This window comes from Salvelinus sp. IW2-2015, unplaced genomic scaffold (assembly GCF_002910315.2).
Source record: "Salvelinus sp. IW2-2015 unplaced genomic scaffold, ASM291031v2 Un_scaffold1902, whole genome shotgun sequence".
Classification (NCBI taxonomy): Eukaryota; Metazoa; Chordata; class Actinopteri; order Salmoniformes; family Salmonidae; genus Salvelinus; species Salvelinus sp. IW2-2015.
Window position 1 is genome coordinate 1 of NW_019943263.1, and position 26,212 is coordinate 26,212.

The 26,212-nt window shown below is 41.9% G+C and overlaps 1 protein-coding gene across 2 annotated transcripts; it reads left to right on the forward strand.

Moving 5' to 3' along the window:
* Positions 1-6,066: 6,066 nt before the first annotated feature.
* On the forward strand, positions 6,067-25,354 carry LOC112072363 (zinc finger protein 501). Of its 2 annotated transcripts, none has more exons than XM_024139766.2 (2): positions 6,067-6,518; positions 21,327-25,354. In XM_024139766.2, the coding sequence occupies exons 1-2, from the start codon at positions 6,386-6,388 to the stop codon at positions 22,733-22,735; spliced, it is 1,542 nt and encodes a 513-aa protein (XP_023995534.1). In that variant the 5' UTR covers positions 6,067-6,385; the 3' UTR covers positions 22,736-25,354. The 2 variants fall into 2 exon arrangements, with proteins under 2 accessions (XP_023995534.1, XP_023995532.1); XM_024139764.2 differs by lacking the exon at positions 21,327-25,354 and adding an exon at positions 9,135-14,899.
* Positions 25,355-26,212: the final 858 nt, after the last annotated feature.

The window sequence follows — 26,212 nt, forward strand, 5'->3', positions numbered from 1 at the left end:
CTGAGTGGCAGGAAGGAGGCCGGCCCAGGCCAACAGCCTCCCATGTTTTCAATCCACGCGACTGGGTACTATCGCGCGCAGCAGCCAGGGTAGTACGCGGTCTAGGGCAGAGATGTAGGCCTCTCACCAAGATCCCCAACAGTGGGGGGTGAGAGATGGGAAGACTGAGGCCTGTCCACTAAAGACTCAACCAGTCTCAACATCTAGAGATCCTGAAAGACAAAACCAGCCACCTGTCCAACGCAACCATGCTCCACAAACAAAGCCAACAGCAGGTACACAGTCTCACCTGAACAATCAACAAAGTGAATATACAAGCTCATATCAGGCCAAGGCTGTACATCTAGAGTCGCGGCTGCGCCAACGAGAGGAGTTCCAGCGATCATCTACATTCACTGATCCAACAGCATGACATGTGGCAGCAATCCAGGCTGGAGCCTTGCATGCCCAGCCAGTACACAGCAGCAGTGGCAGCCTGAGACACTTGCTCCAACTCCAGCAAAAGCTGCCGCTGGGTTCCAGATGCTCAGCCCGCCCACTCACCACAGCAACCCAGCAGTGGCACTCAGGATGGTGCCTGCCTCGGGCACCCTCCACAACAAGAGTAGGAATTCAGGCAGGGCAGATGGCCAACAACGTCATCACTGCCTGGTCTTAGTGATCTCAGAGCTAGAACCCTCCTTCAGGAGAAGTGGAGGACTTATAATGCCCTTGGGTACAAAACACATGCCCAGTGGCACGGTCTCTGCAACACAGAACCCAGCCATTGCTGTGATGAGCAAGGAGGCAACAAGGCAACAGCGAAGCCAATGAGCTGAGGGTCACAACACCCATACAACAAGCACACCACAGTGCGACGACAGCTAAGGAGGGGAGAAGCTATGGGTTTGCAGCTTTGACTTTACCTGGGTCCCCATTTACAATGGATGGGCTGAGAGAGCTTTGTGTGGGGGGGGGGGAGCAGTGGGCTGAAGGCGACCTCATTCCATCAGTGCCGGACCAATCCAGAGCGGCCTCTAAACAAAGCTGGGTCATATGAGCTTAAGCTAAATCCAAGTGGGAGGTCTCAGTGCCATAATGCAGAAAGCTGTTAATGATCACCCACACCTCCTAGAAAAGAGGACACTAGAGTTTGGGACCTTTAATGCACCTCTGGTAATGTTCCCCAACTGTTAGTTATCAGAGAAAGCTGGGGAGTGGGCGTGAGCAGCAGAAACATGGTCTCAGCTTACTCAGTACATTCCTTTTCTCTTCAAGCTAGAATCGGGCGCACAGCTCTGTCATGGTTCAATTTCAGCCCTCCATCTTTGCATGGGATTGGAGGTAGTACCATGGGATTTCAAAGGATCCCTCAAACAAATCAGGGCCATTAGCCAGGAGTTTAGAGCAGCAGCAGCAAAAACATCTATCATCGCTGGACCAATGTACCCACGATCCACACCACGAATGTTCCCATTCATTCAATATGACCACAACGTTTCACTCAACGGGTGGGACCGGCAACTGGTGTGGGGTTTCCAACCTGGTTGTCCAGCTGGCCCGCAGCAGCAGCCAATGGTAAGGCACTCAATCATCATAAAAAATCAGACCTCTCCTTTCTTCTTCTCTCCCTCCGGCTTCCCTCCACTTCGTTTGTAGAACCTGGCTCACATCTCCCTCTTCACTCTGTAGCAAGTCGGCTCTCTAGCAAGGGCCTCTCACAGCCCAACATTTTCTTCAACGCCACAGGCGGTTATGAGTGATGAGAGCAGCCAATGAACACAGACCCCTGTCGGCTACCGTCAGCTAGCCACGGACTTTGTTCGTCACAAACTGGGCCGTTTTGCCTTATGCCGCGCAGACCCGCCCTTTCTCCAGTGCATGATCTGTGGGTGCTCTCTACCCCGGGAGTTAGACTTGCAAATGCACTACATGCAGCATGCACAGGGAGAGATTTGACACTGGCAAAGAGTGCATCTACCACTCTGTTTTTCCAAAAGTTTTTAATGTACATTTATTGTATAACTATAGCAATTTAGCTGTGTTTTGTGTCTGTTTTGGACATTGTCCATGTTGTTGATCTCTCACTATAAGAAAGGGTCAGATCTCAAAAAGTGTATAGTTTGTTAACTTGATCAAGCACGGTTGTCAGTTTTCTGTGTTCACAGCTTTGCCTTGAACTGCAAAGAGCTTAGAAATATGACTGTAATGGATTTCTTGGCCAGTACCATATTTACTGTGTTGTAAACATACCAAGGATTTACACTCAGTGGCCGGTTTATTAGGTACACCACCCTGTTCACAAAAATATTTCGCTCCTATAGACAGTGAGTCACGTGGCCTTGGCTTGCTATGTAAAGCGAGGCACTGGCATTCAGTTACTATTCGATTGAACGTTGGAATGGGCGAAACAAGTGACCTAAGCAACGTTGAGCGTATTATGATCGTTGGTGCCAGGCGCGCCGGTTACAGTATCTCATAAATGGCATACATTTTTCACACACAACAGTGTCTTGGGTTTATTGAGAATTGTGCGAAAAACAAAAAACAGTCAGTGGTACTAGATGGGTGTACCTTAAACTGGCCACTGAGTGTGTATTTCAACTTATGGATCTTTGTTAGTTTTTCTTTCTGTGTACACTCCTGTCTTTGTTATACCATTTTCAAGTTTATTCCTCAAACAAGTGGATTTCACCTGTTGCACTGTATATTTGTGCCTTTATTGTTTCAAAACACTCTGCATGTTCTTTCTGCTCTCTCTTAATGTTGTAGTGGGTGTTATTCAAATTGTCAGGTCTCTGAATAATGAGTCATTTGTATGAGTAATTTCTTATTCTGTCTTCATTTGGGTTAACGTTTATCTTGTTTTGGTGCTAGAGTTATGAAATTAAGGTTATTGGGAGGAGCACACATTTTTCCAAACAGTGTGGCATGGATTAGTATACAATTAATTTATTGCATTAAAATGAATAACTAATAACTAACTTTACCTGTTGGGTTTGTGATATTGTATCAACAACATGACAATGTTGCCAGAAGATACGCTTGTTTACACTGAGCTGCACTGGGGTCGGAAAGCAATCATTAAGACACTGTGGAGCAGATGCGAGATATGGGTAGGAAAACGTACCTCAATCCAAGGATGGGATATGCCACTGTATGCAAAATGTTACCTTTATCCAGATTGTACATATCTTGCACCGGCTCCAGTGTCTTAATGTAACCATGTTTGTGTTCAGAAACCAGTACAGCTCAGTGTAAATCAACGTAATGGTAGGGTCGTTATCTTCTGGCAAAACATAATGTAACATATTTGACGTTTTACTACATCTGTGCATTAGCAGTAGTTTTAAATATGTAAATACCTGGTAATAAAAATCATTGGGAAAGAATGCCATATTGTCGTCTGTATTCAATAAAACACAATGACATAATAGTCCTGCAATAATGAAAACAGTCTACCAAATCGATGTTTTCAAAATGCGTTGCATAATATCCGTTACATTGCATGTTGGGAACTAATGGTTGGGTCTAATGGTGCTTGGAATTAAAGACGAATGGGAACTTGGAAAAAACGAGATCAATTCATGACGTCGGTCACGTAAAGACGGAGCTCTAGAAAGAGGCCCGAGTTCCCGATTTGTAATTTCGAGTTGGATGACGGTTCAAAACGATTTTCCCCATTCGGGGCTCGTTTTTTCAGAGTTCCCATTTGTGTTATTGAACGCACTGAAGTCGGAAATCAGAAATGTCCCACTTCCGAGTTTTTTAAAAGTTATTTATTTTTATTAACAACAAATCAATACAGAAAGTACATCAGGGAACACAAGTATTAGATTATATACAATGGACAATCGAGCTAGGGGGTACAATATCACATTACAATTACACAAGGACCTTTAGGGACCTACATACACTTACAATTCTAACAGCTTTTTTGTTAGTAGAGTATTTAACTGTCTTAAAATACAGTTCAATTTCTTTTTGTAGAGTAAGAAAATTTGTTTTTTTGTTTGTAAATTTACATTTGTGTATATGAAATTTGGCCAAAAGAATAATGAAATGAAATTACATAAAAATGTTTCTGCTTATTTCTATCGTATGTAAAGAATCCAAGCAGTACGTCTCTCCACAATAGTGTAAAATCTTCATAAATGTGTTCAATTATAAATCTACTGATGTCTTGCCACAGTTTTCTTACATGAATACAATGCCAAAAAAGATGCAACACTGTTTCTGGGTGGTCATTACAAAAGGAGCAATTTGAGTTGATGTTTTCCTTAAACTTCTTCATATAGTGGTTGGCAGGATAATATTTATGAATAATTTTAAAGGAAACTTCCTTAATTTTGTTAACAAGTAGGTATGTGTGTGGCAACATCCAAACTTTTCCCCAACAGATATCAATAAATCCGTTCCAATAAGGCATGACATAAGGTTCGTATCGCTCTGTTGTGGAATGGACCAAAAGAGAAACAAATCTGTCCTACTGATGAGTCAACAGGGTCAATAGAAGGTAGGCTCTGAGGGTCAGGTCTTGACACGTTCCTGAATAACAGAGCAACACCTGAGGGAATGGCATCTAAAACAATTGCAAAATCTTTAGGTGTTACAGGGATCTTGTAAAGTGATAAGAATTCCTTATAACTGAGTAAAAGACCCTCTGCATTTACCAGTTGGCTCACCAATAGGATATTATTTCGGAACCAATATTCTAAAAACAAAGAAGTATTTTTATACAATATATCCCGATTATTCCATATATAATACCTGTGTGGAGAAAAATTGTGTTTATAAATGAAGGACCATGACAAGAAAACCTGCCGATGAAAAGCAGAAAGTTTCACTGGAATTTTGTCAATATTATGATTGCAAAACAACATGAAGTTAAGGCCACCAAAAGTAGAGAAGACATGATGAGGAATAACATTCCAGATAGAAGTGGGTCTTCTTAGGAATTGTTTTATCCAATTGATCTTAAAAGTATTATTTAAGGTAGTAAAGTCCAGAAAATTCAGTCCCACATTCTCATATTTCTCCAAAGAAAGTTGAAAAGCGTCTGGTCTATCTCCTTGCTTATTTTACTGTCAAGATATAAAGATAGAGCGCCATATGTTAATCTAGAGATACCTTCAGCCTTGGTTATTAGGACTCTACCTTTTAAAGATAAGTCCCTCTGTATCCATTGATTTAGCTTCTTCTGGGTATTTTTAATAAGAGGGTTAAAATGTAGTAAGCCTCTAGACTTCTGATCCTTTGTAATGGTTATGCCTAAATATGTAAGTTCTTCTTTTACTGGAATACCATAATATGAAGGTGTCACACAATCTTTGACAGCTATGAGTTCATTTTTATTAATGTTAAGATATAGACCAGACGCTTTGGAAAAGGATTGTATCACATTGATCGATATGGGAATTTGGTTAGCGTCTTTCAGAAAAAGTGTAGTAATCATCAGCCAGCTGGCTTATAATAATTTCTTTACCAGCTATGGAAATACATTGTACAGGACTATTATTTAAAGAATTTGCAAGAAGTTGGGTGATTAATAAAAACAGGTAATTGGGGAGATAGGACAACCTTGCCTAATTCCTCTCTTTAACTCAAATCTAGGTGAGGTGCCATATTTCAATTTGATAGAGCTGTCCCCAAAGCCAAGTCTCTCAAGGGAGTGGAAGAGAAACTGATGCTCTACTGTGTCAAATGCTTTATAAAAATCTCAAAATAATATGAAGCTATCCTCAGTTATTAGGTCTGAGTAGTCAAGTATGTCTAATACTAGTCTGACATTGTTAGAAATATGTCTGTTCCTCATGAAGCCAGACTGTGTTTCATCAATGATTGCATCCAGGACTTCTTTAATTATTTTTGCAAGTAGTAAGGCTAATATCTTATAGTCATTATTAAGAAGACAAATTGGACTCCAGTTATCAATGAGCAGCACTTATTTTTTAGGCTTATCAGTGTTATTAACCCCTGACTCATTGTAGGAGGGAGAACATTGTTTTTAATACTCTCTAAAAAGACTATAAATAGGAAGGGAACTACTTTTTCAAAAAATAATTTGTACTTCCGAGTTCCCAGTTGTTTTGAACGCTGCATGATACGCTGATCTCGCGACAGATCTGTGGCAAGGAAGTTGTCATTTGTCGTAATTTCCTAGGACGGAACCACTGCAACAACAGTGCAGAGGAGAAGAGTAAGAGGCGCTCCAAACAACATTCTAGGCGTCCTATGTCATTGTTTACTCCGTGAAAGGAGTTTTATTTTTGCATGCATTAGATGAGGCCCCCCTCTGAGAAAACTCAGTGGGATTTAAGTAATAGAAGCGGTAAACACTAAGAACGAAGATCCACGTTGCAGTGGCCTAGTAACAGCAAATCAAGCACCACGCTGAGTGTTAGCTATGGAGGATATCTCCGCTGTAACGATCAAATACGAGGGAGGACATGAACAGGAGTCGGAAGATGTCAGTGAAAATGTAACCAAGAAGACCGAAAACAGCGCCAACAAGTCTGCCAAAGATGACAGTACCGATAGTAAGGGACCCCATCCTTTCACAATCATCTCAACACAGCTAACGTTAACTAATGCTACAACATGCTCAAATCCATGTTTGCTAGTTAGCTAATTAGCGTTAGCTAACTATTCTAACATGATCATATCCTAGCTAAGGTTATTGTTCGGTAGCCATTGACCAGAAAATCAATTTGTCCCATTTTATCTTGTTCACATTTTTAGCTAGCAAAGTAATGTAGCTAACTTAACTAATGGTGACTAGGAAGCTGTGCGTGTAACGTTAGTCAGTAACGTTGCTTAGGTTGCTAGCTAGCAAGGGTAAATAGTCGATCATCGGAATGACATTAGTACCGTTATAGTTAAACGTCTACTCTTTGATCTTACGGTTTCTTCAATGTTACGTGAAATCAAATAGGCTGTCATATTGTGATAAATAAAACTGGGGCATATTTATTACGCCTATTATGTTGCAAAATGTTCCTTAAGTGGAAGCGAACGAAACGGGGACCTAACTCAATTTGTCCAGTTGGAACTCGTTTTAGTAGCAAAATGAAACGTTTGGCTAATGATTACGCCCCTGGACTAGCGTGATCACCTCCCCAATGTTTTTGGAACTTCCCCGTAGGCCAGAGCCATCTAATTGTCCCCCACGATTAAATATTGGGTAGCTGCTGCTAAAATGGCGACCGGAGTGTGGGTGTATGTAAAGTGAATCAGCTAATTGGGAAGATACTGTATGTTGCAACTCAAGACCGTTTTGCGTTGCTGATTGGGCTACAGGACGAGTCGATTACCCGGCGACCAGTGCACCTGTGTACTGGACATCGCTGCCGACCTGATACCTGACCGTGATACTCAGGAAGCGTCCTACTGGATATCATGGTCCTGTCGCCATGGGTAGCTAACGTGCACCCCACAATAATTAACTAATATTGATAACCATCTAGATGGCACCATGATGCATGCACATATAGTATACTCAATGGGGAGGACATGAATGGCAGCAACACAGGGACACAGTGCCCGTCGCTCCCGTTTGATAAGCACTGTCTTGCAAGGGCATGGTAAGTAGCTTCCTAGTATCAGGGTGACGGTCACAGTAAGCACACGCATACAACGCATGAAGAAACAGTACACCCGTCATCGCTACTTTTAATAAAAAATAGACAATTGTCAGTTTTAGAACTGAAACTGTACAATTTGTGTAAAACAGCGAAATGAGACTCATACTAATCCTCTGTCTTCAAAACAGAAGTACTCACGGTATGGTATTGAGCTATGTCTACCCACCTCTCAATTGGAGGGGGGGACTATGGATATGTCTCTGTTTGTACGTATGTTAGTCACACGATATTGTGGTAACTTGGGTGAATGATGCATCTTGCCATAGACCTGACATTTACACAATTACAATGATTGGCCCAAGGGGGGCACTATAGTAATCAGCTGAAATTCCAAACGTTGAACAAGCATATGTCCTGTCAAGTTTGAGCAATTGTCACCAATTGGCCCAAGTGCTGCATCATTCGTGGGGGACGACATGTTTACTGTTTTAGAGTAATACCTCTTAAAGGGCTCTGTCATAGACTATTTATCATATAAGCAAAACAGAAGGTCTGAGTTTATTTTCCCAGGAGCTGAATAGGTGAATCTTTGTTCATTTTATTCAATATCTTTGGGTGAGATTCTCATATTTGAGACATGATGAAATGTTTGATATAGGTAACTTTATGGGGTCTCTATAGAGTACATTTGGCTCCATTCACCTCAAGGGAAGTCATACGATCCCAATCCTTTCTCTGTCCACAGGTCAGTAGTGAATAGGAGAACTTGACTGATCTGAAAAGCGTGATGAACATTTAGGTTAAATCAAACTTTCCCAATACAGAAGTTAGTTTGAAATCATTTTTAAATTAGGCTGCTTCAAACATTGAACAATTGCATTTCAAAAGTATATTATCCACAATGAGTTGACTCTCCATCGTTAGGGTGATATGCACTTTAGCAAAGATGTTCATAATTAAGTAAAATGTATTTCTGTCAAAATATACATCCATCCAAACAAGTTGTATCCATTGCAAAAATGTTATCTTGATATGTATCATTGTAATAAAATATGCTAAAGTCTTGTTTCTTTTTGACAGTAATGGAATTTTGGATGATGGTCACCTTTATAATCGTTGAAACTTTTTTAAGACAAACATTTTCTCCTCCACTCCTGAGCTGTGCTGCTGCAGGAAGGGGGTGTTGCCTAGGCAACCCAAGACTTGATTGCTTCAACACCTTGCTTATTCTGCAAGGAGCAACAAAGTTTCATTACATTGTAACTAGTCCATGTTACCGCTGAAATGGACTCCACAGCATAAATGCCCAGCTGTACTGTATTCAGTCAGCTGTTCTTTCCACACCCAAAAAATTAAACGGCTATGACGATTATTAAAATTTTCATGACTGTCTTTATCCATATTCATTGCTTACACGATTATACGCTAATTGTGCAAGCCCTAAATGTACATGGAGGCACTTAGTCATTATCTGACATAAATATTCATTTGTGTTATTGTTTGGTTTTCTTTTCTCTTTTCTTTGGCAACAGGAGTCGCCCTGACCTCCCATTTTCCCCTTTCTATTTTTAGGGGATGGGCTTTTCCGCTGTCTGGATTGTGGAGAAGCCTTTGGGGAGGAGGCGGCCTACCAGGAGCATCAACATGAGCACACCCATGATGGCCCAATAGTCTGCCTGGACTCTGACTCCCAGTTGGATGGCTTGCTTGTTTCAGAGAGTGGGGGCCAACGTACACTATGTTGCGCTCTTTGTGGGCGCAAATTTGCAGACTCAAGGGGTTTTTACTCACACCAGGTCAAACACCGTAATGAAGCCCTCAAGCAGTCAACTCCTGTTTTGCAATCAACTCCTGTGGCCCAGRCAACAGCTGGGCCCKAGTCAACTCSRGATCAGAGCTTGGMGGTGGCTAAGCAGTATGTCTATGAATGTGAAGACTGTGGTAAATCCTATACTTCGATGGGCTCTTTCATCAGTCATACACGCTCACACAAGCAAGCTTCCAAATCAGTTTTCCATGAGCTGGCACACCTGAAAAAGAAGTCCTTTGAGTGTCAAACTTGTGGTCGCTGTTACTCCCGTTCATCAGCTCTTGATGCTCARCGCCGTTGTCATGAGGTCAAACTAATCCCAAAGTCCCGCAAAAGGGYTGCAGAGAAGCAACCACCCGCAGAGGAGCCTGCCAGTGCAACAGAGGACAGRAACAAAGCTTCTGAACAGYRAGATYGGGCACAGGAAAATKTGTTTGGGTGTTCATGTGGCAAAACATTTCGRMCCCAGTCTGGCCTGAAAACACACCAACGATTTAGCCARAATGAKAAATGTTCTCCTGAAAAGCTTAAGAGAAAACCCAAAAAATTTGACTGCAGTGAGTGTGAGAAGACCTTCAGTTCTTACGCCGGCATGCTCTGCCATCAACGCTATCATATGAAACGAGGTGGTAGTYGTGYCAAAAGGTTTCCATGTGAGGAGTGTGGCAAAGTCTTCACAACGCTCACATTCTACTACAAGCACCAYCGTTTGGCTCATACTGAAGAGACTCCAGCAAAGTCTTTCCTTCATCAGGTTTGCCAGCTCCAGAAGAAAGCGTTTGAGTGTCAGGAGTGTGGGCTCCGGTTTTCCAGGGCCTCGGCTCTCCAGTCCCATCGGCTTTGCCACAARGATGTTTTTGGACYGACTGAGAAAGAATCCCAGACACAAACATCCCCACTACCTCAACATAAGCTATTACTYGATAACAAGACAGAAACTGAAACATTTGCTTTAGGGGCCATTGTCTACCCACAGGACACCTCTCAGACCCTTGTGACRGAGAGAGACCCCTGTTTCTGTGAAACMGATGGGGATGCAGAYGCTGATGGAACTGATGATGTCAATGTAGAGGTGATCAGTATAAGTGCCTCAGATGGCTCTGTAAGGGATGAAGAAGAGTCACTACAAGAACTCAACCCTGATCTTGAATTACTGTGRGAATCAGACCAGGATGGAAAAGAGGAGATGGATGCTGTGTTGTGTCCAACGGAGTACATCTCTAGTACACTTAAGTCTAAACCAGAGATTGATCTGAAAATTGTACAAATTGACTTTCCGCCATTTGTAGGCGAAGGAGCTCAAACGGAGAAGGTTCAGGGACAAGACCCACCTAAAAGATTTAACTGTCCTGAGTGTTACCGCTGGTTTACCAGTGCTGCGTCTTTGCGCTCTCACAAACTGTGGCACAGAGTAGATGGCAAAAAACTATGGAATCCTGAAAAGGATATTTTCAAGTGCGATGTTTGTGGGTTTGCCACTACACATCGGAAAACGTACCACAATCACATGCGAAAACACGATGGCCGAAAACCCCACAAGAGTGTATTGTACCAGCTTGCCGGACTACAGAAGAATAGCTTCAAATGTGAGGTGTGTGGAAAGTGTTTCTCACGCATGTCTGCTCTACACTCTCATCAGCAACAGCATCCAAAAAGCAAAGCTCATCCCTGTCCAGATTGTGAGAAGACTTACTCTAATGCCAGTGGTTTGTACAACCACCGCAAAAGCTGCCACGCTCAAACCCCCACCCAAGATGAAGTATCAGACACTAAAAGTGAAGTGTTTAATCCAAAGAAGACTTTATTAGGCCCAAAGGTTTATTATTGCGAGCGATGTGGGAAGGGCTTCTGGTCATTGGGTGCTTACACTCACCACAAGCAGAATCAAGCTCAGTGTGCACATTTGAAGGAGAAGCATGAGCCAACAGTGTCTTCACATTCTGTCAATGACCCTCCACGTGTTCGTGGTAAAGTTGCCTGCCCTGTATGCAGAAAGAAATTTCGTCACCAAGGCATTATGAAATCTCATATGAGGAAGCACGAGAATGGGAATCATAGATGTGAACTTTGTAGCAAGTCTTTTCGCATGTTCTCAAGCCTCCTCAGGCACCAGGTTGTACATAATGCTCAAATCCTCCCACCACCTATCAAGTCTTTTCAACATCAGGTAGAACAAGTGAAGAAGAACGCATACAGCTGCCCTGATTGTGGAAAACTGTTTTCACGAGCTAAGGCACTTAAATTCCACATGAAGAGCCATGGTTATGAGACCGACTACTCTGCCTCATCGCCTAAATCTGCTCTTGAGCTAGAGGGGCTGAAGTGTTCAACATGCCTTTCCCATTTCAGCAACAAATCCTCATTGCACACCCACCGAAAACAGTGTGGCAAGATAAAGACGGTCAGTAAAAGCCACAAGGAGGATATTGTCCAACATGACACAGTTCCTAAAGCGAAGAAGCTCAAATGTCCCTCCTGCCCTTCTCTTTTCAACAATTTACTGTCATTGCAGTATCATCGAAAAGAATGTGGCAAGCCGAGGGCAGTTGCAGGCTTGGATGTCAAAGCGAAAGGAGGTTTAGAGAAGGTCACAAAGTGCATTGTCAAAGACCTTGTGAAAACAACTCTGTCAAACAACTCGGGCACTGAGAAAATTACTAAATCTGTTACTGAGAAGGAACGTGGTGAACAAACGGACACCAATGAGTCCCTAACCTTGAAGAAAGCTGCCACAATCGACACAACTGATCTGAAATATAAATGTAAAGAGTGTGAGAGAAGCTTTGCTGTTGTAGGAGCACTGAATTTCCATAAAAGGATTCATGTTCTGGGTCACAAGTCTAAAGTAAAACCAAAGCTGAAATTTCAAGTGGCCGCAATCCCTGAAAAACCCAAGCAACCCAAAAAGGCAGAGCAAACAATTAAAGGCCAATTCTGTTGTCCAGAATGCGGAAGACGTTTTATCACCAATGCAGCCCTTGGCACTCACAGACGATGGCACACAGATAAGAAGTTTGCTGGTTCACTGATAAAAGATAACAATATAAATTCTGTTGGGCACAAGTCAGTGGATGAGGGACCTTTTCAGTGCAACAAGTGTGGAAAGGGCTTCTTTTACCTGTGTGTTCTCCGCCGACACCAGTTGTATTACCCGCCATGTCAGACCAAAGCCGAACCAGAGCCCGCAGCTGACACCAGCATGGAAGGCAACCGCAAACCCTCACACGCTGAATTTGCATGTCCAGAATGTAACAAAACTTTTGTCAAGGGCTCACTTTTAGCCGCTCACTATGAAAGTGAGCATAACAAACCCATTGAGTCTGCAGATCTTCAGGGGGACCAGTCCTTGACCATGTCCATTGAAGAGGTCCCGGAGCAGCCTGCCACATCACACAGCAAGTCTGAAGCCATTCCATTAAAGAAGCCAAAGCTTAAATTAAATCTTCACCAGTGTCCTCATTGTGATATGAGCTTCTTGAAGGTTCGAGGCTTGCGTGCCCACAAATGGCAGGCCCACTCCCAGGGCAAGAAGGTTAAGAGCAAGGGCACTTTGGCTGAGAGCGGGGACTCTGTTGCGATAAACAACTTGGCTACCAAGGAAAATGAACAGGTTAATGAGAGTAAGGACTTAGTTACAGAAAACAAAGGCACGGTTGTCAAAACCAAACACTATGTTACAAAGAGTAAGAATGCTGTTGGCAGAAGGAGGAAGAAAGGTCGACCAGGTTTCAAATCCATCCCTTGCGTTGACTGTGGGAAGAGATACAGTTCTTCTGGGGCACTCTATAATCACAAGAAGATCTGTGGAGTGCTCAAGCAGGAAGTTAATCCAGGAATGGCAGAAGTAGTGGAAGAGGAACCCTCTCCACCAACCCCCCTCTATGAGCAGACAATCAAATGCCTCTTCAAGTGTGACAAGTGTGGCAAAGCTTTCCCAACTGAAGAGCAACTAGGAACCCACAAGGACTTGGCAAGGAGCCGACCTCACTCTTGCGCCCTGTGCTGCCGTGGATATTGGACTGAGACTCAGTTGCAACAGCACCTGGCCTGGCACGACGAGGTCCGCCGGCGACTACCAACAGAGCTTCGTTACAGACTCAGTGCTTCTGTAAGCACAGGGCCCGCTAAACTCAATGTCCCTCTGCCTGATTTGAAAGCGAAGTCATCCCTCAAGCCACCACCTACACCCCCCTCCCGGCCACAGAATAGCCACAAGTGTCAGCACTGTGGAAAAGCATTTCTATCTCCAGGTGCTCTGCATAAACACGAGGCTCAACACGACAGCGATGGCTCCTACCGTTGCTCTCTTTGTCCCCGGACCTTCAGTGAGATTCGGGACCTCATTGATCATCACCAGGAATGTATGGGTGATGACAAAGGGCAGAGAGATCCCTACACTGCTGTCTCCTCAAGAGACACTGATGGCCTTACTTGCATTGAATGTGGAATTCGTTTCAGTCGAGAGTTGGAGTTGCACCAGCACTACATTGAACATGCTCGTGGAGCATATTAGATTAACAATGGAACTAATACAAGTCAGGAGATATTAGAAGTGGAATTTGACTTTTTCATGCACTTATGCACCTCCTTATACTTCAGTTCAATTTCCAAGGTGGACATTTTTTTCTCCAGGGTATTTTTCAAGGACTAAGTGTCTAAGAGACTTGCTACATTTTACTATTCTAATTATATCTATAGAATGCTGTTAACATTATTGCAAATATATCCACTAAGTGCTTCTTTTAGCTCTTGACACCGTAATTTTATCTTTCTCAGGCTTTATTTCACACTGGATCTGTACATAAATGTAAAAATGTCTAAAGAAAAACTCCTTTTATCAGTTCCACTGATTTGAAATGTGTCCTCTTGGTGTAGTTATAGAGAAAGATAACGTTCACTAACTGCGGTTTAATTTAGAAAATGGTGCTGTCTCTCTATGCCGAGAAATGATTACATCCTGTAAAGTACAGCGATTTGTCTGTCAAGGTAGGCACTAATTTAAGTTTGTTTTGCTTGACTTAGTATGCAAGGGGAGAACGTGAGTCACCCACTTTCAGTAACATGCACTTGACTTTCTTTTGAGAAATTAATCAAGTTCTGTCATTAACCTATCTATATAAGATGGATGTTTATAGTATTATTAGTACCTATTTCTGGCTGTTTTCTTTTACAAAATATTACCAAACTAACATTGTATCATTTAATAATTAGAAAATTGAATGTTTTCCTGGATTTCACTACCAAAGTTCCCAAATACTAACAGTTCATTGTGTTACTTTCTTGTGTTGTGAAAACGTTTATCTATCGTAATGAGTTTGATTTAACAAACTGGTTTAGCATTTGTTCAAGGAGTTGTTATTTTCCTTGTTCGATTAAATGAAACGTTCAAGTTTTTAGGCTATTGCTAATCTTTTGAAGTCATTACCTTTGATCACTAATTTCAATGTAACCTTTTCCTTGTACCTTTAAACTACTACTGGTGTCTTAATGCACACATGAAGAGTTTTAGTAAATGGTTAAAACTGTAGTTAAGTTTCCTGTGTTTTTCATTGTGTGGACTGAGTTACTGGTTTTAACGGACCTTTAAACTTGACTCAATAGATTCTAGTGGGCTTCCAGTCATGATGCGTCATGTTTACCGTTGGTCGGAAATGGTTGAGAAACATTACTACAATATAGATTATAAAACGCTTTCAAACTTAAAGCTGCAATATGTACAGTGCATTCGGAAAGTATTCAGACCCCTTTACTTTTTCCACATTTTGTTACGTTAGGTTTATTCTAAATGGATTAAATCGTTTTTCCCCTCATTAATCTACACTACCCCACAATGACAACGCGAAAACAGGTTTTTAGAAAGTTTAGCAAATGTAGAAAAAAATATTTAAAAACGATCACATTTACATAAGTATTCAGACCCTTTACTCAGTACTTTGTTGAACACCTTTGACAGCGATTACAGCCTCAAGGTTTCTTGGGTATGACGCTACAAGCTTGGCACACCTGTATTTGGGGAGTTTCTATCATTTTTCTCTGCAGATCCTCTCAAGCACTGTCAGGTTAAATGGGGAGTGTTGCTGCACAGCTATTTTCAGGTTTCTCCAGAGATGTTTGATCGGGCTCTGGCTGGGCCACTCAAGGACATTCAAAGACTTGTCCCAAAGCCACTCTTGCGTTGTCTTTGTGTACTTAGGGTCGCTGTCCTGTTGGAAGGTGAACCTTCGACCCAGTCTGAGGTCCTGAGCGCTCTGGTGCAGGTTTTCATCAAGGCTCTCCATGTACTTTGCTTCGTTCATCTTTCCCTCGATCCTGACTTGTCTCAGTCCCAGCCGCTGAAAAACATCCCCACAGCCTGATGCTGCCACCACCATGCTTCACCGTAGGGATGGTGCCAGGTGTACTCCAGACATGTAGCTTTGCATTCAGGCCAAGGAGTTCAATCTTGGTTTCATCAGACCAGAGAATCTTGTTTCTCATGGTCTGAGAGCCTTTAAGTGCCTTTTGGCAAACTCCAAGCAGGCTGTCATGTACCTTTTTACTGAGGCGTGGCTTCCATCTAGCCACTCTACCATAAAGGCCTGATTGGTGGAGGGCTACAGAGATGGTTGACCTTCTGGAAGGTTCTCCCATCTCCACAGAGCAACTCTGGAGCTCTGTCAGAGTGACCATCGGGTTCTTGGTCACCTCCCTGACCAAGGCCCTTCTCCCCTGATTGCTCAGTTTGGCCAGGCGGTCAGCTCTCGGAAGAGTCTTGGTGGTTCATAACTTCTTCCATTTAAGAAATGTGTTATTGGGGACCTTCAAACTGCTGATTTTTTTTGTACCCTTCCCCAGATCTGTGTCTCAACACAAGCCTGTCTCTGAGCTCTACAGAAAATTCCTTTGACCTCTTCCTGTTTTTTGTTCTGACATGCACTGTCAACTGTGGGACCTTACATAGACAGGTGTGTGTGCCTTTCCAAATGATGTCCAATCAATTGAATTTACCACAGGTGGACTCAAGGATTATCATTGGAAACAGAATGCACCTGAGCTCAATTTCAAGTCTCATAGCAAAGACACTGAATATTTATGTAAAGGTATTTTTTTTTAAATCAATTTGCATACACTTCTAAAAACCTGTCTTTGCTTTGCCATTATTGGGTTGTGTGTATAGACTGATTAAATACATTTTAGAATAAGGCTGTAATGTAACAAAATGTGGAGAAGGGGTCTGAATACTTTCGGAATGCACTAACTTTTTGGGCGACCTGACCAAATTCCCATAAGTGTGTGTTATAGAATTGTCATTGAAAGCACATCTAAAAAGTGGTAGATACGTTTTGTGTGTGCTATTTCTATGCTTCCCGTTCTTAAGTTTAGTTTTTGTCTTTTACTTTCGGTTTTGTACACCAACTGAAAATACAGTATTTTTGGTTATGGCAAAGATATTTCACAGCAGTTTAGATGTGACAGTGATAATCTACACTAAACTTGCTTGTTTTGTCACAAACTGAAATTAGTTGAACTAGTTTAGCAACCAGGAAATGGCAGAGGGATTTCTGCATAGTGCAGATCTTTTTAATTGTTTCACACTTTCAAATGATAACCTATGCAGTATTAGGTACACTTCTTTTATACAGTTACAAAAGTAATGGTACAGTAAATTTTTTTMGGGGGGGGTAATCCTGAATAATCATAAATTAATGAGTGAGAAAGTTAGTCTCGCATATCACACGGCTGTGATTGGGAGTTCCATAGGGCGGCGCACAATTGGCCCAGCATCGTCCGGGTTTGGCAGGGGTAGGCCGTATTTGTTCTTAACTGACTTTCCTAGTTAAAGGTTAAATAAAAATGAAATGCCCCCTAAGACATGCTAACCTCTCACCATTACAGTAACAGGGGAGGTTAGAATTTCTGGGGGGGGGGCGGCATGATATTTGTGCTTCCAACTTTCTCATTCATCTTTATTCACATTTCATTCAGGATTATCTGTAATCATGGTAGAATCCACATTAATGTAGAAGTGTTTAGAAACATTCTTATTTACAGTAAAAGTGAGTCCAAAATGACATGATACATTATTTACCATTTAATTTCTATTGGGCACAGAATTATCTGAAACACAACCAAAACAAACAGCAAATGCATCCAACAAATGTGTAGTCACAAGCTTGATGTAGTCATTGCATGAAAGTGTTTCACTTTTTAATACACCTACAGTACTAGTCAAAAGTTTGGACACCTACTCATTCAAGGGMTTTTCTTTWAAAAAAWTCTACATTGTAGAATAATAGTGAAGACATCAACACTATGAAATAACACATGGAATCATGTACTAAGTAAAAACGTGTTAATCAAATCCAAATATTTTATATTTGAGATTCTTRAAAGTAGCTACCCTTTGTCTTGACAGCTTTGCACACTCTTTGCATTCTCTTTGCAGTCTTGAAGGAGTTCCCACATTATGAGCACTTGTTGGCTGCTTTTACTTCACTCTGCGGTCCAACTCATCCCAAATCATCTCAATTGGGTTGAGGTCAGGTGATCGTGGAGGCCCGGTCATCTGATGCAGCACTCCATCACTCTCCTTCTTGGTAAAATAACCCTTTCACAGCCTGGAGGTGTGTTGGGTCATTGTCCTGTTGAAAAACAAATGACAGTCCCACTAAGCGCAAACCAGATGGGATGGTGTATCGCTGCAGAATTCTGTGGTAGCCATGCTGGTTAAGTGTGCCTTGAATTCTAAATAAATCACTGACAGTCTCACCAGCAAAGCACCATCTCACCACCACCTCCATGCTTCATGGTMGGAACCACACATGCAGAGATCATTCGTTCACCTACTCCGCGTCTCATAAATATACAGCGGTTGGAACCAAAAATCTCATATTTGGACTCATCAGACCAAAGGACAAGTTTCCACCGGTCTTATGTCTATTGCTAGTGTTTCTTGGCCCAAGCAAGTGTCTTATTATTGGTGTCCTTTAGTAGTAGTTTCTTTGCAGCAATTCGACCATGAAGGCCTGATTTCACGCAGTCTCCTCTGAACAGTTGATGTTGAGATGTGTCTTTTACTTGAACTCTGAAGCATTTATTTGTGCTGCAATTTCTGAGGCTGGTAACTAATGAATTTATCCTCTGCAGCAGAGGTAAGTCTGGGTCTTCCTTTCCTGTGGCGTTCCTCATGAGAGCCAGTATCATCATAGCGCTTGGTGGTTTTTGCAACTGCACTTTAAGAAACTTTCACATTTCTTAATGTTCTGCCTTGACTGATAAAGCAATTATGGACTGTCATTCCTCTTTGCTTATTTGAGCTGGTCTTGCCATAATATGGACTTGGTCTTTTACTAAATAGGGCTATCTTCTGTATACCGCCAGTACCTTGTCACAACACAACTGATTGGCTCAAATGCATTAAGAAGGAAAGAAATTCCACAAATTAGCTTTTAACAAGGCACACCTGTTAATTGAAACGCATTCCAGGTGACTACCTTATGAAGCTGGTTGAGAGAATGCCAAGTGTGCAAAGCTGTCATCAAGGCAAAGGGTGGCGACTTTGAAGAATCTAAAATGGAAAACATTTTTATTTGTTTAACACTTTTTTGGGGGTTACTACATGATTCCATGTGTGTTATTTCATAGTTTTGATGTCTTCAATATTAGTCTACAAAATAGTAAAAATAAAGAAAAACCCTTGAATGAGTAGGTGTGTCCAAACCTTTGACTTGTACTGTATGTGTCCCTATACTTTTGGTCCCCCCATTTTAGGGTACCATGTACAAAGTGCTGTAATTTCTAAACGGTTCACCTGATATGGATGAAAATACCCTCAAATTAAAGCAGTCTGCACTTTAACCTCAGGCATTGCACACTACATCAAATCCAATTTTATTGGTCACATACACATAGATTTAGCAGATGTTATTGCCGGTGTAGTGAAATGCTTGTGGACACCTGCTAGTCGAACATCTCATCCCCCCCCCCCCCTCTTTGCTGCCATAACAGCCTCCACTCTTCTGGGAAGGCTTCACACTAGATGTTGGAACATTGCAGCGGGGACTTGCTTCCATTCAGCCACGAGCATTAGTGAGGTCGGGCACTGATGTTGGGCGATTAGGCCTGGCTCGCAGTCAGCGTTCTAATTCATCCCAAAGGTATAAGATGGGGTTAAGGTCAAGGCTCTGTGCAGGCCAGTCAAGTTCTTCCACACTGATCTTGACAAACATTTCTGTATGGACCTTGCTTTGTGCACAGGGGAATTGTCATGCTGAAACAGGAAAGGGCCTTCCCCAAACTGTTGCCACAAAGTTGGAAACACAGAATTCTCTAGAATGTCAATGTGTGCTGTAGCGTTAAGAGTTATCTTCATTGGAACTAAGGGGCCAAGCCTGAACCATGAAAAACAGCCTCAGACCATTATTCCTCCTCCACCAAACTTTACAGTTGGCACTATGCATTGGGGCACGTAGCAATCTCCTGGTATTCACCAAGCCTAGATTCGTCTGTCGGACTGCCAGATGGTGAAGCGTGATTCATCACTCTAGAGAACTTGTTTCCACTGCTCCAGAGTCCGAGGCGAGCTTTACACCACTCCAGCTGACGCTTGGCATTCCATATGGTGATCGTAGGCTTGTGTGCGGCTGCTCGGCCATGGAAACCTATTTCATGAAGCTCCCAGCGAACAGTTGTGCTGACGTTGCTTTTAGAGGCAGTTTGGAACTCGGTAGTGAGTTTTTCAACCGAAGACAGATGATTTTTATGCGCTTCAGCACCCGGCGGTCCCGTTCTGTGATTTTGTGTGGCCTAGCACTTCGCGGCTGAGCCGTTGTTGCTCCTAGATGTTTCCACTTCACAATAACAGCACTTAGTTGACCAGGGCAGAAATTTGACGAACTGACTTGTTGGAAAGGTGGCATCCTATGACGGTGCCACGTTGAAAGTCACTGAGCTCCTGTAAGGCTATTCTTCTGCCAATGTTTGTCTTCTCTATGGAGATGGCATGGCTGTGTGCTCAATTGTATACACCTGTCCGCAACGGGTGTGGCTGAAATAGCCAAATCCACTAATTTTGAAAAGGTGTCGACATGCACTACTTTCTTTATATGTATCATTTAAAATCCGAAGTGCTGGAGTGGAGAACCAAAACAATGTGTAACACTCCCAATACTTTTGTAGCTCACTCTATATGTTGGGGGTGTAAGTGGTGTGTTTTTCTATTATGTGATCAGCCTTGTAGTGTATTCTAATTATGTATGTATCCAATCATGTCAGTTATTAATGAGCCTAAATATAGAACATTTTGAGGTGACAAGGAGTCTGATTGAGCGTATTGATCCTAGCAGTGGAGAGAACTACATAACTAAGTTTGAGTTTTCTGGTGCACTTAGTTGCAATATGTAACTTATTGGGAGACCTGACCAAAATCACATAGAAATCTGAGTTAAAGATCTGTAATTCTCATTGAAAGTCTGAGGCGGTAGATCTGTTCTGTGTGCTATTTCTATGCTTCCCGTTCTTAGCTTTGTTTTTCCGTCTTTTACTTTAGGTTTTGTGTACCAGCTTCAAACAGCTGAAAGTACAATATTTTTGGTTATTGAAAAGGTATTTCACAGTGGTTTATGTTACAATGATTCTCTACACTATACATTGCTTATTTTGCCACAAAATGAAATTAGGCAAACTATTAGAATTTTAGCAAACAGGAAATTTGCACCTTTTTAAAACACTATATGGTTGTGCTGTGTCTGCTAAAATGTGTCAATAGTTGTAAACATCTTGGTTGTGAAAAATATGCCCCTTCATCCCAAATTCCAAGGTGATGCTATTGATAGTTTGGCAATTCAATCTGAGATAGTATATCTTCACAAAATGATTGAAACAAGTTCAAGTAAATTGTTGAAAGCTTAACAAAATTACAGGCATGTCATGGTACTATATTGTCTGAATTTATGCTCCCTGTCTCTCCTCCACAGTGAAACTAGCCAGTATGAGGTGTCAGGACTGTGGACAGCAGTTCACTCGCTGGGAGGCCTTCAAGACTCACCTGCGCAAGCATGTCCTGGAGGAGGCGATGGCAGAGGAGGAGGAACGAAGGCAGGGCATTAAGAGATCTCTGGAGATGAACGGGAGCAATGGCAATGTGGAGTCGGCAGCACCTGAGAAAAAGAAGAAAAATAATGACGACGGTGATTACGAAGAGAACAGTGATGTAGACGTGGAAGGTGATGAAGAAGACGATGAAGAGTTCTTCGACAGTTCCTGGCAGGTCAGACCATCAGAGATCGTCACAGTTCGTCCGCGCGTCGCCATGCTGTCTGAGGAGGAGAAGCCAGTCTTCAGCYGCTCCCACAYGGTCTACGCATGCTCCATCTGTGGGAAGGTCTACTCCTACCTCGAGTCGTTTAGAAATCACCAGAAGATGCATGAAAAAGAAGAAAAAAAACAACCCACAGAGAACAAGTGCCCGGACTGTGGGAAGGTCTTTGCTCGCCCATCCCTTCTGGTGACTCACTTGAAAGTGCACAGGCCTCCRGTGRCGATGGAACCCTCCACTCTGAAGTGCGATCAGTGTGTAAAAAACTTCAATTCCCTGCAGACGTATTTGATCCACATGGACCTGCACAAGCAGAAGCCCTTCTGGTGCCTGGCCTGTGCTAAGGGCTTTAGGGATGAGCTCTCTCTGGACAAACACCTGCAGGGCCACAACCTGAGGCGCCACAAGTGTGACCTCTGTGAAAAGTCTTTCCGCGTGCCCGCTGAGCTCCGCTACCACTACAATACTCACACCGGCGCCAAGCCCTACAAATGCACGCTCTGCAAGAAGAACTTCTCCCAGCTGGGCAACCTCATCACGCATCGGAAGAAGCACGTAGGGGTCTACGTTGGGGCCAGCAAGACCCCACTGGGACCCAGGAACCACCTGTTTGCTGGGAGGAGAAGGGTGACAGAGATGAAGAGGCTGGTGTTCACAGGGATGGGTAGCACAGAGGAGGCGGAGGTGATAGATATGCTTCAGGAACATCAAGAGGAGCAGGAGGAGGAAGAAGAGGAAGATATTGAGGTGGGTGAGGAGGACTCTGGATCAGAAGAGTCGGGGTCTGAGTCTAGTTCTGAAGATTCTGGCGCTGAGGAATCGTCTAAATCAGATTCATCAGACTCTTCTGGATCTGATTCCTCTGACGACTCTGATTCCTCTGGATCGGGAGTGGAGGAGGAGGAGCAAGAGGGGAAAGAAGAGACTGCATTGGAAGCACATGTGGCAGAGCAACAGAAAAGACATAAGGAATGGGAGTGTTTTGAATGTGGTGAAGGGTTTGATCAAGAGTCAGCGTTGCACCTGCACTATATGAAACACGCCAGTGGGGAGCTGCCAGTACAATGACGGCCCAGTACATGGTGAGATTAGCTGTGAAATTATTGGTGAGTTGGGCACTGTTCAATGTATTTCTACTACTTCAGAGTTGAGTCACTGCTGAGCCCTTGAATTGGAGAACACTGAAGAAAATTCCAAATGATCCCGAAAATTGTTGATCCCCAGTGTGACTTATTTTTGTCCTTTTTTCTGCCATGTTTTTTTTTCTGGCCCCYAGTTTAAATGTTTTGAAGTGTGGGTTGAATGGGTGAATTTAGTTGTATGAGTTGAAGGCCATGAGGAAGTTAGCTTTTTTTCTTGCTACTTTGTCTTTACATTTAGATAGTTTCTCACTAATCCAAATGTTTTTGTGCCTTTTTGGTAAGAAAGAGGTATTGCCAATATCTATACATAATATTGATAGAAGACGAGGCAGATTGGCGTTAGTTTTTCACACCCATTTTCAYTCCGAGAGGTCTTAATTTTTGTATTTACATCGACCATATAGAAAATTGTAATGTGATAAAACTGTGATTAGATTTAGTGTTGCCGGGTTCCCTAAAATGTAATATAAAAACAACTTGCTTTCTTTCTTTCCCTCTTCAATTTGATTCAATCATGTCTATTTCTATCATGTTTTTCATTATGAAATCTAGCTTTCTTTTGAAGTAAACTTGGGTTTTTCATTCGTCAGTAATGGGAAGACATTGTCTGAACATGACTCATTTGCAGAGATGAGAAATTATTTCATATGTGTGTGTAATAAATAAATATATGCAAATGAATTACTTAAAAATCATACAATGTGATTTTCTGGACTTTTGTTTTAGATTCCGTCTCTCACAGTTGAAGTGTACCTATGATAAAAATTACAGACCTCTACATGCTTTGTAAGTAGGAAAACCTGCAAAATCGGCAGTGTATCAAATACTTGTTCTCCCCACTATATATATAGTACCAGTCAAAAGTTTTGACATCTAGAATAATAGTGACAACATCAAAACTATGAAATGACACATATGGAATCATGTAGTAACCAGAAAAGTGTTAAACCAATCAAAATATATTTGAGATTGTTCAAAATAGCCACCCTTTGCCTTGACAGATTTGCACACTCTTGTTATTCTTTCAACCAGCTTCACTTGGAATGCTTTTCCAGCAGTCTTGCAGGAGTTCCCACATATGCTGAACACTTGTTGGCTGTTTTTGCTTCACTCTGTGGTCTAACTCATCCCAAATCATCTCAATTGAGTTGAGGTCAGGTGATTGTGGAGGCCTGGTCATCTGATATAGTACTCCATCACTTTCCTTCTTGGTCAAATTGCCCTTTCACAGCCTGGTGGTGTGTTGGGTCATTGTCCTGTTGAAAAACAAATTATAGTCCCACTAAGCACAAATTAAATGGGATGGCGTATCGCTGCAGAATGCTGTGGTAGCCATACTGGTTAAGTGTGCCTTGAATTCTAAATAAATCACTGACAGTGTCACCAGCAAAGCACCATCACACCACATCCTCCTCCATGCTTCACGGTGGGGACCACACATGCGGAGATCATCTGTTCACCTACTCTGCGTCTCACAAAGACATGGCGGTTGGAACCAAAAATCTAAAATTGGGACACATCAGACCAAAGGACAGATTTCCACCGGTCTAATTCCATTGCTAGTGTTTCTTGGCCCAAGCAAGTCTCTTCTTATTGATGTCCTTTAGTAGTAGTTTCTTTGCAGCTATTTGACCATGAAGGCCTGAATCACACAGTCCCTGAACAGTTGATTTTGAGATGTGTCTTATACTTGAACTCTATGAAGCATTTATTTGGGCTGCAATTTCTGAGGCTGGTAACTAATGAATTTATCCTCTGCAGCAGAGGTAAGTCTGGGTCTTCCTTTCCTGTGGCGTTCCTCATGAGAGCCAGTATCATCATAGAGCTTGATGGTTTTTGCGACTGTACTTTTTCCGTATTGACTGAACTTCATGTCTAAAAGTAATGATGGGCTGTACTTTCTCTTTGCTTATTTGAGCTGTTCTTGCTATAATATGAACTTGGTCTTTTACCAAATAGGGCTATATTCTGTATACCACCCTTACCTTGTCACAACAACTAATTCGCACATATGCGTTAAGAAGGAAAGAAATTCCACAAATGAACTTTTAACAAGGCACACCTGTTAATTGAAATGCATTCCAGGTGACTACCTCATGAAGCTGGTTGAGAGAATGCCAAGAGCGTGCAAAGGGTGGCTACTTTGAAGAATCTCATACAAAATATGTTTTTATTTTGTTTTACACTTTTTTACTACATGATTCCATATGTTATTTCATAGTTTTGATTTCTTCACTATTATTCTACATTGTAGAAAATAATAAAAATTAGTAGATGTGTAAATGTTTGACTGGTACTGTATATCTAGCCTACTGTATTAGTTGCTATGTTACCGTTACCATGTAATCTAGTATGTACCAGGAATTTTTCTTCGATACAACCATATCACTCACTCTTCTGTCAGTCTGAATCTATTCAGCTTTATGTTTTTTGAAAAAGCTTTGTGTAGGATTTTTTTTTTTTTTTTTCGATGAAATTTCTGTTTTTGTAATCATAGAATTGTATGTATAATAAATTGTGTGATAATAAATTAAATGCATTTTGAGTCCTCTCTTTGTATGTGTACATTCCATAGATGAGATGTTCTTTTTTACATCACAATTATCTTCTCACTATAGTCTAGGTTCAGATTGTAATGACTATGTCAAGTATTTAAGCCATTTTAGGCTCCAACACTGCATTTGTGTGAGCACAATAAGGCACGTTTTCTGCTCTGTGTGGCGCAAAGGGCGACATCTACTGGCCTATGTGCATTTCTCCAGTCACTGGATGACTCCAGTCTATTCTTGGTTTTGAGGAACCTGTCTGATAAGTAATGTTTGATTTCTGGTTGATGTATGGCTGAACAGATACTAAGTTTTCATTAATTAATTTTTTTACAGTATGATTATTGCTAAAGCAATCAAACATGAATGTATGACAAAGTATGTTGTCATGCTTTATAAGCTCACTAAATCATAGCTGACTAAACTCAACTCCATGGTGAAGGAAGTGTCTGATGAACTCCAACGAGTTGAGCAGAGACCAGGCTTTGTGGAATTCCGTTCCAACTACATCAGTGGTCACCAACCTTTTCTGAGTCAATATCGCTTTCTGAGTCCAAAAGCAAGCAGAGATCTACCACTCAGATTTTGTATTTTTAAACATGACTTAAAAACCAAGCTTATGCAACATTAACCAATTAAAAACAGTTCTGTGGCAATGAGGTTTGTGCAGTAGGCTATAGGCCCAATACATTGTCATTGCATATTGGCTGTGTTTGAATTGCCCTGCCAATGTTCTTCTCAGACCATTTTGAAATTATTTTTTAAAGTTGTTGGTATATGATCACACTGGTAATAGATAATGTGTTGTATTACTTGAGGCACAGCTGAGTGAGCATAATAATTGTTTTTTTATTTTA